Source organism: Triticum dicoccoides, chromosome 6A (assembly GCF_002162155.2).
Source record: "Triticum dicoccoides isolate Atlit2015 ecotype Zavitan chromosome 6A, WEW_v2.0, whole genome shotgun sequence".
In the NCBI taxonomy this organism is placed as follows: Eukaryota; Viridiplantae; Streptophyta; class Magnoliopsida; order Poales; family Poaceae; genus Triticum; species Triticum dicoccoides.
Window position 1 is genome coordinate 18812886 of NC_041390.1, and position 11715 is coordinate 18824600.

The 11715-nt window shown below is 44.5% G+C and overlaps 1 protein-coding gene across 1 annotated transcript; it reads left to right on the forward strand.

Moving 5' to 3' along the window:
* The first annotated feature begins 1675 nt into the window (after positions 1 to 1675).
* On the forward strand, positions 1676 to 6811 carry LOC119319500 (probable protein phosphatase 2C 21). The gene is made up of 10 exons (XM_037593972.1): positions 1676 to 3779; positions 3892 to 3961; positions 4291 to 4396; positions 4484 to 4589; positions 4938 to 5048; positions 5145 to 5280; positions 5358 to 5434; positions 5522 to 5574; positions 6133 to 6181; positions 6263 to 6811. The coding sequence occupies exons 1-10, from the start codon at positions 3687 to 3689 to the stop codon at positions 6404 to 6406; spliced, it is 945 nt and encodes a 314-aa protein (XP_037449869.1). The 5' UTR covers positions 1676 to 3686; the 3' UTR covers positions 6407 to 6811.
* The last annotated feature ends 4904 nt before the right edge of the window (positions 6812 to 11715 follow it).

Genomic DNA, 11715 nt, shown 5'->3' on the forward strand with positions numbered 1-11715 from the left:
GAGGGCGCCGACGGTGACGTCGAGGGCGGCCTCGGGCTGCGGCGGTGAGGCCTCGGGCGGCCTCGGGCGGCGGCGGTGAGGATGACAGCGGCCTCGGGGGGAGACGGTGAGGTTGCGGGCGTCCACACCTGCAGGAGACGGCGGTGAAGTGGGGCGGCGGCGAATTGGGGAGACGGCGGCGAGGGCGAGGGATTTGGGAAAGAAGTGGTGGCCGGGGGGCGCGGGGGGGTGGGGGAACCACTGTTTAAGTGAAACGTAATGGTAGCGCGTTTCCGAAAACGCGCTATAGCTAAGTTAGCTACAGCGCGTTTCCTGAAACTCGCTACTGCTATTCCTTTTTTCCTTTTTTCTTTTATTTTTCTTTACATTTTATTTTTTCCCTTTCTCCTTTTTCTATTTCTTTCATTTTCATTTACTTTTCTACTTGTTTTTCACTTTATTTTATTTCCGTTAGCAGTAGCGCCTTACACGTAAGCGCGCTACAGCTAAGGAGAGTAGCAGTAGCGCTGGGCGAGTATACGCGCTACTGCTAGGTTGGGCTAGCCGTGTGCGCCCAGTTCAAACATAGCAGCATCGCTTTTCGCTAGTACGCGCTACTGCAAAAATCATAGCAGTAACGTGGTTTATTTACGCGCGCTGCTACTAAGTAGCAGTAGCGTTTGATTTTGTACAGCACTACTGGTAACATTCTGTGTATAAAGTTCTCCCTAATAGTGTAAAGCTAGAACTTCTAGTATGCGTACACTTCAAGAACAACCTTCAGTCCCGAATTCCTTCATAGACCACGTCAGATGCCCCTTGAAACACACCTTGGTCATTACGGCAGACCACGCAAAATAGGTAAACGCAGGCACAACCCCGGGTAGGCTTTGTAAAACCTGACATGAAAAGGCGAGCTCTGGCCCAACGTTCAATCGCCCGAGTCCTTAAAATGCCAGTTTTTGTTCTTGCAAACAAAAATGCCATTTTTTGATTTTAAAATATCAAATACTTTCTTTGTTCGGAAATACTTATCGATTTTTAGTTTCAGATACATCCATTTTTATCCATTTACCCGATAAATATTTCCGGATAGAGGGAGTAATTCATTCCTAGGATTATACTATATTATTTTTCGGAAATTGCCAAAAAATGCTCTGCTCGGGCCGAGTTTCTCTCGCCAAAATAGAGAGCTGCTGTGGTTTGGGCCGCGCCATCGTGAGAATCTGGTTAGTCCGTCCAAAATCTACTTTGTGCGTTTCCCGCATCGTCTGGCTGAAAAAGGAAACAGCCCCAAATTTCCCCACTGTTCGGTTCCGTTTAAGGAAAATGGCAAAACCTAAAGAAAAAAATAAGAAAGGAAAACGAAAATGAAAAGCCTCCATCTCCGGCGGCCGTGGTGCTGCGCTACGAGGGAGGAGGCCAGGGGATCCCGAGGCGTCTCCGCGGCCTCCGCCGCTGGGCGCTGTGGATGAGGAGAAGTGCGTCGGGGGCTCCGTCTATCGGCCGGCTCGCCGGCGAGCGCGGGTTCGGGGGAGCAGAGACGGCAAGCGGAGCCGACAGCTTCCTCCTCGCCCCGCCCCGCCCCTTCCCCAAGCAGAGCACCGCAGAGCGGAGCGGAGCGGAGCCGGAGCCCCAAGCAGCGCGGCGGCGGCGGAGCGGCGCCGACCCGGGGAAGGTGAGCAGGTGATCCCCTTCCCGTCCCTTCTCTCCTCCTCCCCTCTTCTGTTCCCTTCTTTGCTTCGTGTTGGTGCGTCGCGTACCTCCGCCTCGTTGTCCAATCCGACGTGCGTCGCGTCCTTGCTGCTGATGCAGCGGTGATCGACGATCGAAGAAGCAGACCAAGTACGAAGAGCACCGAATCAGTGGCCTGCTATGCCAGTGCTTTGTAATCTTGACTCTCGAGGCCATTTCTTTCAGTGGGTTACATTGTTCGTGTGTCGACTGCTGATCTTGTCTGCTCGCACGCACGGTTCGTGATTTGGTGGCGATTTCGCTCCCCTACTCTCGTGTGCGGTGACTTGAGGATTAGGGGCAGTCTGCGGCGTAGTGGCCTCATGCCTGGTTTTCTGTAGCAACAGTAACATTGTTTGTTTGCTCCTGTAGCAACGAGATTGGCCTGGGGTGTGTCTCTGATGTGGCTACGCCACTGGGGCAGAGATATATGAGGAATGTCCGGTTCTATGATACATTTTTCAGGTTGTGAAACAGCTGTTTTTGGTGAGGAGGAGGACTAGTTTCAGGCGGTTCAGAGAATGAATCATGTAGTCAGGTTGTGGGTAGTCACCAGCAGAAATGGATTGGTGATTATTATAGACTGTGACTGCACTGTTTCGGTTTGGGGAATGCGGTTGATTGCATAACAGGAGCAAGTTTGTTTCAACCTGTAGATTGCAATCACCTATTCGCTGGTGGTACGGTCATTTAATTTACATCGTCTGGACCGTTTTTCTTCTTTGGGACAACCTTCTGGTTGTTGCTCCTGTTATGGAGCTTGAGCCCTGGTCGCGGTGGTCCGAAGCTTCAAGTGTTTTCCAGGGTCGTCAGACAGCGGCTGCGGTGGTGGGCTTCTCGTTGCAGCAAGCAAGTCCTTTTCTGTTTGTTTTGCTCCTTGTGGGTGGTTTTCAGGCTTCTTTCTGTTCCTTAGTTTCTCCATGTTGTAAGACTTTTAGAGCACTTTGTTGTTTATGTTTGGGGTTTGTTTTGGTCTTCTCGATTGACGGCGGGGATTGATTGTGTATAATAATGTGGTGTGCCTCTGATTAGAACTTGTAGATGCAAGCTGGTCAAAGCACTCACTCAGGGCCATGCTTCTAGTGCGCTGGTTTAGACCTTTATTTAAGACAAGCACTGAGCGGAACTAGTAGATTACATGGCTTCATAATTGTACAGCTGCACAGATTACAAAACAAGTGCCACTCGAAAATAAGATTAGATCACAAGCAATTAGATGTGATGCATTACACTCACAATAAACATCATCGTTCTTGTAGTGCCATTCAGCCTTCTTTGGTGCTATTGTTTTGCTCCCCATAAACCTGCCCATTATGTCTGTAGTATCTGGAATGCTCATTTATCTTTCCCATATTGTTGTATCCTATAAATATCATATATCTCATCTCCTATTACTACCATGAACAATTGTTTTTACATGGATGCACTAGAGAGAAGTACGAGGTTATACTTATGATCACTGAACAACACCCCTGGATTGTGGTACATTTTATTTTATTTGGAATGGAGTAGAATTTAGTATACACTATCTATTTTAAATGGAGAACTGTAGTTTGTACGTAGCAGCTGCAAGGTCAATTGTTTCTTCGAGTCTTGTCTGCTGTATTAGATGATAGAGAGTAGTATGTGCCTTCGTGTGTTGTTGCTGATGTTATTCTGGCTCACACGCACGCTTTGTGATTTGGAGGCGGTTTCGCTTTAGTAGTCTTGTGTGCGTGACTTGTAGAATTGGGGGCAGAGATATATGAACAGTGAGGAATGCCCGGTTCTTTGACACCTTTCTTCAAGTCATGAACCTGCTGGTTTTGGTGAAGAGGACTAGTTCAGACGGTTCAGAGAATAATACATGTAGTCAGGCTGTGGGGCGTCACCAACACTGTTTGCTCCTGTATTTGGCCACTTGAGCTGATTTTTGGCACTTATGGCTATAGCCCAGTTATTTTAAAAATGGTATTCGTACTTGTTACCCTACCATGGGTCAAGGTCCGTCCGTGAGCGATGAGAATAGCAGGATCGAGTATGCAGTGGGATCTAGGAAAGGATCGAACCCAGACATGGAAGATGCAGTGAGTATTGCACTAATTTGTATGATTATTGGAAGGTTTACACAACCTTTGATTGTTTTTGAAGTTATTGCGGTGAAATCCTAACTTTGAATTTATCCCTTGCTCTTTTTAGCATTCAACTATCCTTGATCTAGATGATTCCAGTTCCACATCATTCTTTGGTGTTTATGATGGACATGGAGGTTTGAATCTCACTTCTGATCTTGTTACAGCATATTGAAACCTTCAATATATGTAGCTTACCTGACTACTTCATGCTTTAATGAAAATCTCATAGGATTCATAGTTCTTGGAAGATGCAGATCATATGCTTGCATGCATGCATTACATTATTAAATATATGCTATGAACAGTTAATGTTAAGAGAAATGTCCATGTTTATGTCCTAATTTCTAGCTGCCAGTAAATCACTTCATGCTTTGATGAAAATCTCATAGGATTAATAGTTTTCTAGAACATACAGATCATATGCTTGCACGCGCATGCTTTACATTATTAAATTCTGTTTCAGGAGCTAATGTAGCATTGTATTGTGCGAAAAGACTTCATAATGAGCTTGTAAATGATGAGGATTATCTGACCAATCTGGAAGAAGCAATGGGGCGTGCGTTTTCTAGGTTATTTAACTTAATTATGTACTCAACACTCAGGCGACATTACTTTTTTCCTTTTTTCAGAACGTTGCTCCTTTTATTTTTTTGCAGCATGGATGAGCAGATGCAAGCAAATGATGAATGGAGAGCATTGGCGAACCCACCTCATGTCGGTCTGAAATTGCTCGATTGTATGAAGACTGCTCCTTGTGTTAAGGTTTGGTTTACATATGCATACTGTTATTCATATAGAATTGATCGATTGATGTAACAGGATACATATTTGAGATCGATGTGCCTTTGAGTTATCCGTGTGCATACTTTTATCCTTATAAACTGACTGTGTACGCGCGCATGCACACACACACACACACACACACACACATCATTTTATCTAATTTTTGAGTTGAAGTTGTGGTTGTTGTGCACAGTTTACTGAGTTGGAGGGCACACATAGAATGTTTTCTCCTAGTGGCTCTCATTGCTTGTTTCCTGATAGCCCGTTCTTCCAAAGATGTTGGGATTTTTTTTGGGTATAATTTAGCTTGGAAACCTTTTCTTCCAGGGAACCCCATACCTGGAAGGAACCACAGCTTGTGTCGTTCTCATAAAAGGAGATCAAATCATCGTTGGAAACGTTGGTAACACTAGCTGTGTGCTCTCAAGGGGCCAGGAGGTATAATGATAGTTTCCTTATGAAATGCTTGTCCTTTTTTTATCATAAGAATGCATTCAATGAGTGCTAAAACTTCTTATTTGCATTTTTGCGAAGGCAATTGTTTTGTCCACTGACCACATGCCAGGTAATGTTGATGAGCGTGTGAGAATTCTAAACTCTGACGGTGCAGTAGTCCGTGTAAGGGACACTTATCTTATTGACGGGATATTCCCCTTGTCTAGATCTATAGGTATGTCTTGTCAGATATATTTTTAGTTCGTTAAATATTATGCATCGGCTTTATTGTACTTGACAATTGCATTTTAGGTGATTTTCGTTTCAAGTCGAATGAATGTTTGCTCCGTACACAACAGATTGTGACATGTACCCCAAGTATCCGCACTGTAAGTTTGTAACTGCTTTAGATGTGTCAATGAAGTGTAAGATTGATTTCATGGATGTGTTCTAATGAAAACATGCTCTTTTGTTAGGAGGAAATAACTGATGATACAAAGTACCTTCTGATAGCCAGTAGTGCTTTCTGGTCAGTCCTTTTAATTGTTGTAATGAAAACACATCTAATTGTGAAAACACACAGTATTACCAGCACTATGACATGCTGAATTTTTTTAGCAACATCATTATCTTTTTTTGTTTTGTGCTTTGCCGTTTTGACATACACTATTTTCCTCCTATTTTCTTTCTGCATTGATTTGTATGTTTTGTTTATAATTATGTGTAGCTGGATCATGTCGAAATGACAGTTAGGTTTGCTTTCTCGCATAATTGAAGAAAATAAAAGAAGAAAGTGGAGAACGATTTTATTGGCAGAACTTTATTTTACAATCATTGTTGGGGTGGTAGACTATGAACATAACTCGTTTAGCTTGGCATGCCATTGAATTCAGTTCCTGCAGCATAATACGGTCATCCAAACAAACCTAATTGTTAGGTCTGATCACTACTCACTAGGATCAATTTGCTGGTAGTTTCTCAGTCCGAGTTACTTCATTGCCTGTGTAGTCGTTTCTTGTATAGTTTCATAGATCATTTATATTACTCTAATCTTATTGGACACTTTTGTTGCCCCCTCCCCCTCCAGGGACACCATCTCATGTCAGAGTGCCTTTAACTATTTGAGGCAGTATTCCGTAAGCCTTTTCTTACTCATTCATTTTTGCTGTTGTTACTTGATGTGGCCTAGACCTAACAAACATGTTGTGTCAACACAGGGGTCCTACAGTCTTGCTAGCATCTGTGACAAGCTTCTGAATCAAATTAAAAATCCAGTGGACAACCTGACACTGATGCTGATCTACTTTAAGCCCAGCGCCAGGCTCCCTCCTACTGCCCCGCCTGCACCAATGGTTTACTAAGATCCTCCTCTGATCTGATCCTACTAGGATCCTCCTCTGATCTGAGCCTTGATAGAGAAGATCAAGGATGTCTGCGTTGCTATATGTTTGGTGTCTCAGATGTGATGCCACCGTCTAGGAGGATGATGATATCATGCGTAGCGTAGGTAGAAGTAGTTCCGCCAACTCTTATACAGATTGATGCATGCTTCCTGGGAGCTGTGTTGGAGATTTTGCCTTGGAGTTGGATTCTTCATGTGCATCGTTTTCGTGTTCGACCTGATACACCTGATAGTGTGGATTTTCAGAATTCCTCTGTGCTGCAGAGTATTATGCCTTTCTGAATCTGAATCGCATGAATTCTTTTTCTGATCCTGCATCTTGAAGATGCTTAATCTCGACTAGTTTAGTAATAGTGTTTCTGTAGATGCTCACCGCCTTCAGAATTCTTGTTTGCTATTCTATCTATTAACCCCAGCCTAGTGTTGATACAAGTAACTAAACTACTCCCCGTTCCCATAATATAAGACATTTTTGCAAGCCGTTTTTGCTTGCAAAAACATCTTATACTGTGGGATGGAGGGAGTAGAATCTGTTAGCAATGCCAAATGAAGATCATTTACTAACTCCTAGAGCTCTGCACCACGTCATCTTTTTACTAGTTGCAGGTTCGGCTGGTGGGTCCCTGTCGGCAACCAACTCAAACACAATTATAACCGAGGCACACTCAAATGTAACTTCACGTCCACCCTAACAATCTCAACACTCCCGTGTGTGAGGGTTTCCTTTGGTAATAGGCGATTTCGCGGGTACATCTGCCAAGCCTATTCTTCTTCCTCCTCCGCCCCTCCCGTGTGAGGGTGTGAGGGTTTCTGTGATGTGCGATTTCAGGGGCGACGTGTGCTGCCATCTAGGATTTGCTTCTCCAGCCTTGTGGTGATCCACCCTGGCCCGAGAAACCTCAATCTGTTGCTCCCTCTGCCTCATTATAATCGCCTCGCCTTCCCGTGGAACCCTAGGTGTCTAGGTTTTTATTCCATCCCCCATCCACCCCAAGCCTTTCGTGTGATCTAGGGTGCCCAATTGTAAAACACTCAATCCCCCTAGATTGGTTTCACTGCTTTGCTGGAGAAGGAGATGGAGAAGGTGGAGGATCTTCTGAAGGGGTTGAAACTTGTAATGCACCGGCAAACACACCGGTTCCAAGCGGTTGCGCTTGGTTACCATCTAGGATCTAGACTGGCCTCACAGATCAACACTAGTCTTTCCTGCACACCATGTCCTCACTCACACGCATCTGGGGACAACTTCCCAGTCGGTCACCCATCCTCAAATTTCTCCAAGCCAAGCACACTTAGCTTTGAGATTCCTTGCGGATGGGCTCACAAAAAGAAGGAATTCTTTGTTGATATGAGTAGTATATATCATCGCAAAAAAGATATGAGTAATCTATCATTCTTATAAAGCCAGGATCATTATGTCAGAAAACTCTCGGAGACGGATAAGAGAGGAGTGAAGATCAGATGACCAGGGTCGTGAAAAGTAGGAAAGATCGAACCAAGAGCCATTGCAAAACTATTCTCCAAGAAGCCGGCCTATGTGGATGCCCTAGCCCACTCTTTGTGGCTGACATGGAGTCCCATGAGAGGGGTGGAATGAAGAGATATGGGTGGTAATATTTACTTTTTTATGTTCAAACAGAGTCAGATCAGAGGAAAGCGATGGAAGTTGGCCCCTAAACCTTCGAAAAGGATTTACTTCTTCCGGAGGAGTTTGTACCATAAAGAGAATTGAGGACTATGAGTTCGAGTATGTCACAATGTGGGTGAGATTATTTGATTCGACTTTGGGGGATATGCATCGATACAATGGCGAGTTAATTGGGAACCTCATGGGAGAGACACTGGATGTAGATGTTGGACCAGGTGAGATGGCTATAGGAAAGTTCATGAGATTTAAGAAGTCGGTTGCAGGACCGAGGAGGTGGGGGAAAGGAGGAACAGATATGGGTCAGGTTCGAGTAAGAATATCTACCTGACTTCTGTTTTGTTTGTGGAGTCATTTGACATGGTGCTAGAGAGTGCAAGATAAAGTTAAAGAGGGGAGATAACCCAAAATTTGGAAGGTGGATGAGAGCGTATATTGAGATCAGAAAAGGAGGGGATGATAGAGGGAGCTGGACTAACGGTAGGGGATGAGATGGAAGTTTGAGGAAAGGGTACATCTTTGGTAACTAGGGCACGCGGTAGATCGAGAAGTGATGAACTTTCTTGAAGGAAAGACATCAAAGGGAGAGGATGTAATATAAACGGAGGATCTAGAAAGGATGATGAGGTTTGAAGACTACTATGCCCCCCAGCTACTACTATGGAACAGTTGAACTCCAAAAAACAACTAACTTCCCATGCACCAAGGAGATTGTGGTATATTCTAATGGAGCAACATACAAAGATAAAGTGATGGAGGATGAAGATATTGTGATGTAGAAGGAAAAGGAGAGGCTAGAAGAAGCAGAGAGGTAGGAGGAAAGAGAGGGAGTTGAAGGAGGCGGAGAGTAGAGCGGGGCAAATAGAAAATCTAGAGAAGGATGTAGCCGATAAGGGAGGGACATGTGGTGCTGGAAGGAGGTAAGAGAAAGATGACAAAGGAAAAGGTTCATCGAAAGTGTGATGTGAAATTCAAATGTAACCGAAGAACAAAGGTGGAAGTTCAAGAGCCACTAGGGGTGCATGCCAGGACCAAATGAGGGCCATGATCGATGAAAGTGTATGGTGCCGGAGAGGGGTGTCCGAGAAACAAACCGAAGAGTGCCACTTTGATCGAAGTGACTGAAGCTGGGCTGACAAATCAGCCCTACGAGAAACAGTGAAGCTGTCGGCATGGAGTTGCCGGGGTTTGGGGAATGGCCCGTAATTCATGGTCTCCTGGATGTCCTGGAGGAGGACCCCGATGTGCTATTTTTGTGTGAGACAAAGACAGACAAGTGGGGCTTAGAGTGGTTGATATGGAAGTTAGGGCTCCCTAACTTGGTGGTGCAAAATAGTAAGGGACAGAGTGGTGGCCTGGTGGTGTTCTAGCGGAAGGGTTTGCAGATAAAGGAAGGGTGGAGTTCTAGGTATCATTTAGATGTGGATATCACAAAGGAAGATGAGTTTCAGTGGCGGTTCAGAGTCATGTATAGAGAGTCAAAATCCGAGGAGAAAGACAAGACCTGGAAGCTTATGTGCACGTTAAAAAATTCATAACAATAAACCATGGCTCATGGCAGGGGATTCTAATGAGATCTTAATGCAATGCAAGAAGGAAGGTGTGGTGGCTCGACCCCAATGGGCTAGGGACAAGTTTAGGAATGCTTTAGAAGAATGTGGTCTACATGACTTGGGATTCGCCTGTGACCCATTTACATGGAGAAAAAACAACCATATCCCTGAGGAGTATATTCGTGAGCGTCTCGACCTAGCGGTGGCTACAACTAGTTGGTGTCAGAAATTCTTGGCTTATATAGTGATCTATGGGAAGAATCCAGGGGATTCAAATCATCGCCCTATCACCGTGCATGTGGAAATGGAGCCCAAGCAACCAAGGAAGAAAGTAGGGAGTGAATTGTTTCGGTTTGAAGCTCGCTAGTTGGAGGAAGAGAAATGCAATACGATAGTGGAGCATGCTTGGGGAAGGGAAGTAGATGTTAGAGTAGCATATTTTAACCAAGCACTTAAAGGAGTGGCTTAGGACCTTACTAATTGTAGCTCGACGAGTCTTCGACAGTTATATAAGAGAACCGCAAGACATAAGAAGGAGTTGGAGGCCTATCGAAGGAACATGAATAGGGGCACATGTTGAAATATAAATTACAAAGGCCTGAGCACCAGAGGGATCTATATTATAAACAATAGGCACATGTCAATTGGATGGACATGGGTGAAAAGAATACCCAATAGTTCAAGGCCTAAGCTTCAACAATGAAGAAAATGAACCGCATCGGCATGTTGAAGAAAATAATGGCGAGGTGATGGAGGGGAGTCAGAGATGGCGTTGGTGATCACTAATTATTTATATTATTTTTTATCTCACAGATGAGCGACCACATGAATAAGTTATTGGACCAGGTGCCGCCTCGGATCTCCCCGGAGAACGGGTTCCTTACTAGGGAGTTCACCAAAGAGGAGGTTAAAGTAGCCCTGAATAGCATCGGTGATCTCAAGTCTGATGGAGTTGGTGGAATGCCTGCGGTTTTCCTTAAGAAGGATTGGGAAACTGTGGGTGACAAGGTAGCTAAATAAGTGCTCAATATTTTGAGGGGTGGTGATCTACCACAGTCATGGAATGATACATGCCTGTTTAGTTTTGATTCTCAAAATAAAGAAGCCCGAGTGTCTGAAAGATCTCTGTCCTATAAGTTTATGTAATGCAGTTTACAAGTTGGTCTACAAAGTTCTGGCTAATTAGTTGTAAGTAATCCTACCAGAGATCATTGTACCTAACCAAAGTGCTTTTATGCCTAGAAGACTGGTCACAGAATATGAGAAGTGGATCGGTGGGTGTGCGTCTTTGAAGTTAGATATGAGCAAAGCGTATGATAAAGTGGAGTGGCATTTCCTGGAAGGGCTGCTGAGAAAAACTGATTTTGCTGATAGTTGGGTAAAGACAATTATGAAGTGTGTCACTATGATAAAATACATATTCTAGTTTAATGACATGATGACGGAGGAGATAAGCCTAGGTAGAGGACTAAGACAAGGATACTCCATCTCCCCTTATTTGTTTCTTATATGTGTTGAGGGATTTTCAAGCTTGCTAAATAGGGCACAAGCTAGTGGAGAGCTAGAGGGGGTAAAGGTGTGTAGGGAGGCCCTGATTTTTGATCACTTATTGTTTGCAGATGACTTAATGATTCTTCTCAAGGTGAACGAAGAAAGTCTGCATCACCTGCAAAACATTCTGAAGCTTTATCAGGTTTGCTTGGGACAAACTATAAACGTTAATATATCATCCATTATGTTTAGAAAAAAAATACAAACTATGTTGATCGGTTACACATGATGCATCAGCTGGGTCCCCAGGGTGAGACTTGGAATGAGTGATACCTTCGGCTCCTGATGTACGCTGGGAAGTCCAAGACCAATGTGTTTCCATATATAAGAGCATCTCCAACAGCCACCCAACGCGCGGCATGCTAAAAAAGAGTTTGCAGCGCGCCGATCGCCTGTTTTGGCGTGGCGAGGAGCGCTGGCTCCAGCAGCCACTGTAAACTTTAGCGCGCGTGTGTAGCTTCAGCAGGTGCGCTAAAAAGCAGTGCGCGCGAGTAGCCGGCGCTTGCCATATGTTGCATT

Coding starts and splice junctions, on each gene's coding strand:
- LOC119319500 (XM_037593972.1), top strand. CDS start 3,687: ATGGGTCAAGGTCCGTCCGTGAGCGATGAGAATAGCAGGATCGAGTAT. Junction 5,281..5,357: donor CCCCTTGTCTAGATCTATAG/GTATGTCTTGTC, acceptor ATTGCATTTTAG/GTGATTTTCGTTTCAAGTCG. Junction 5,575..6,132: donor ATAGCCAGTAGTGCTTTCTG/GTCAGTCCTTTT, acceptor CTCCCCCTCCAG/GGACACCATCTCATGTCAGA.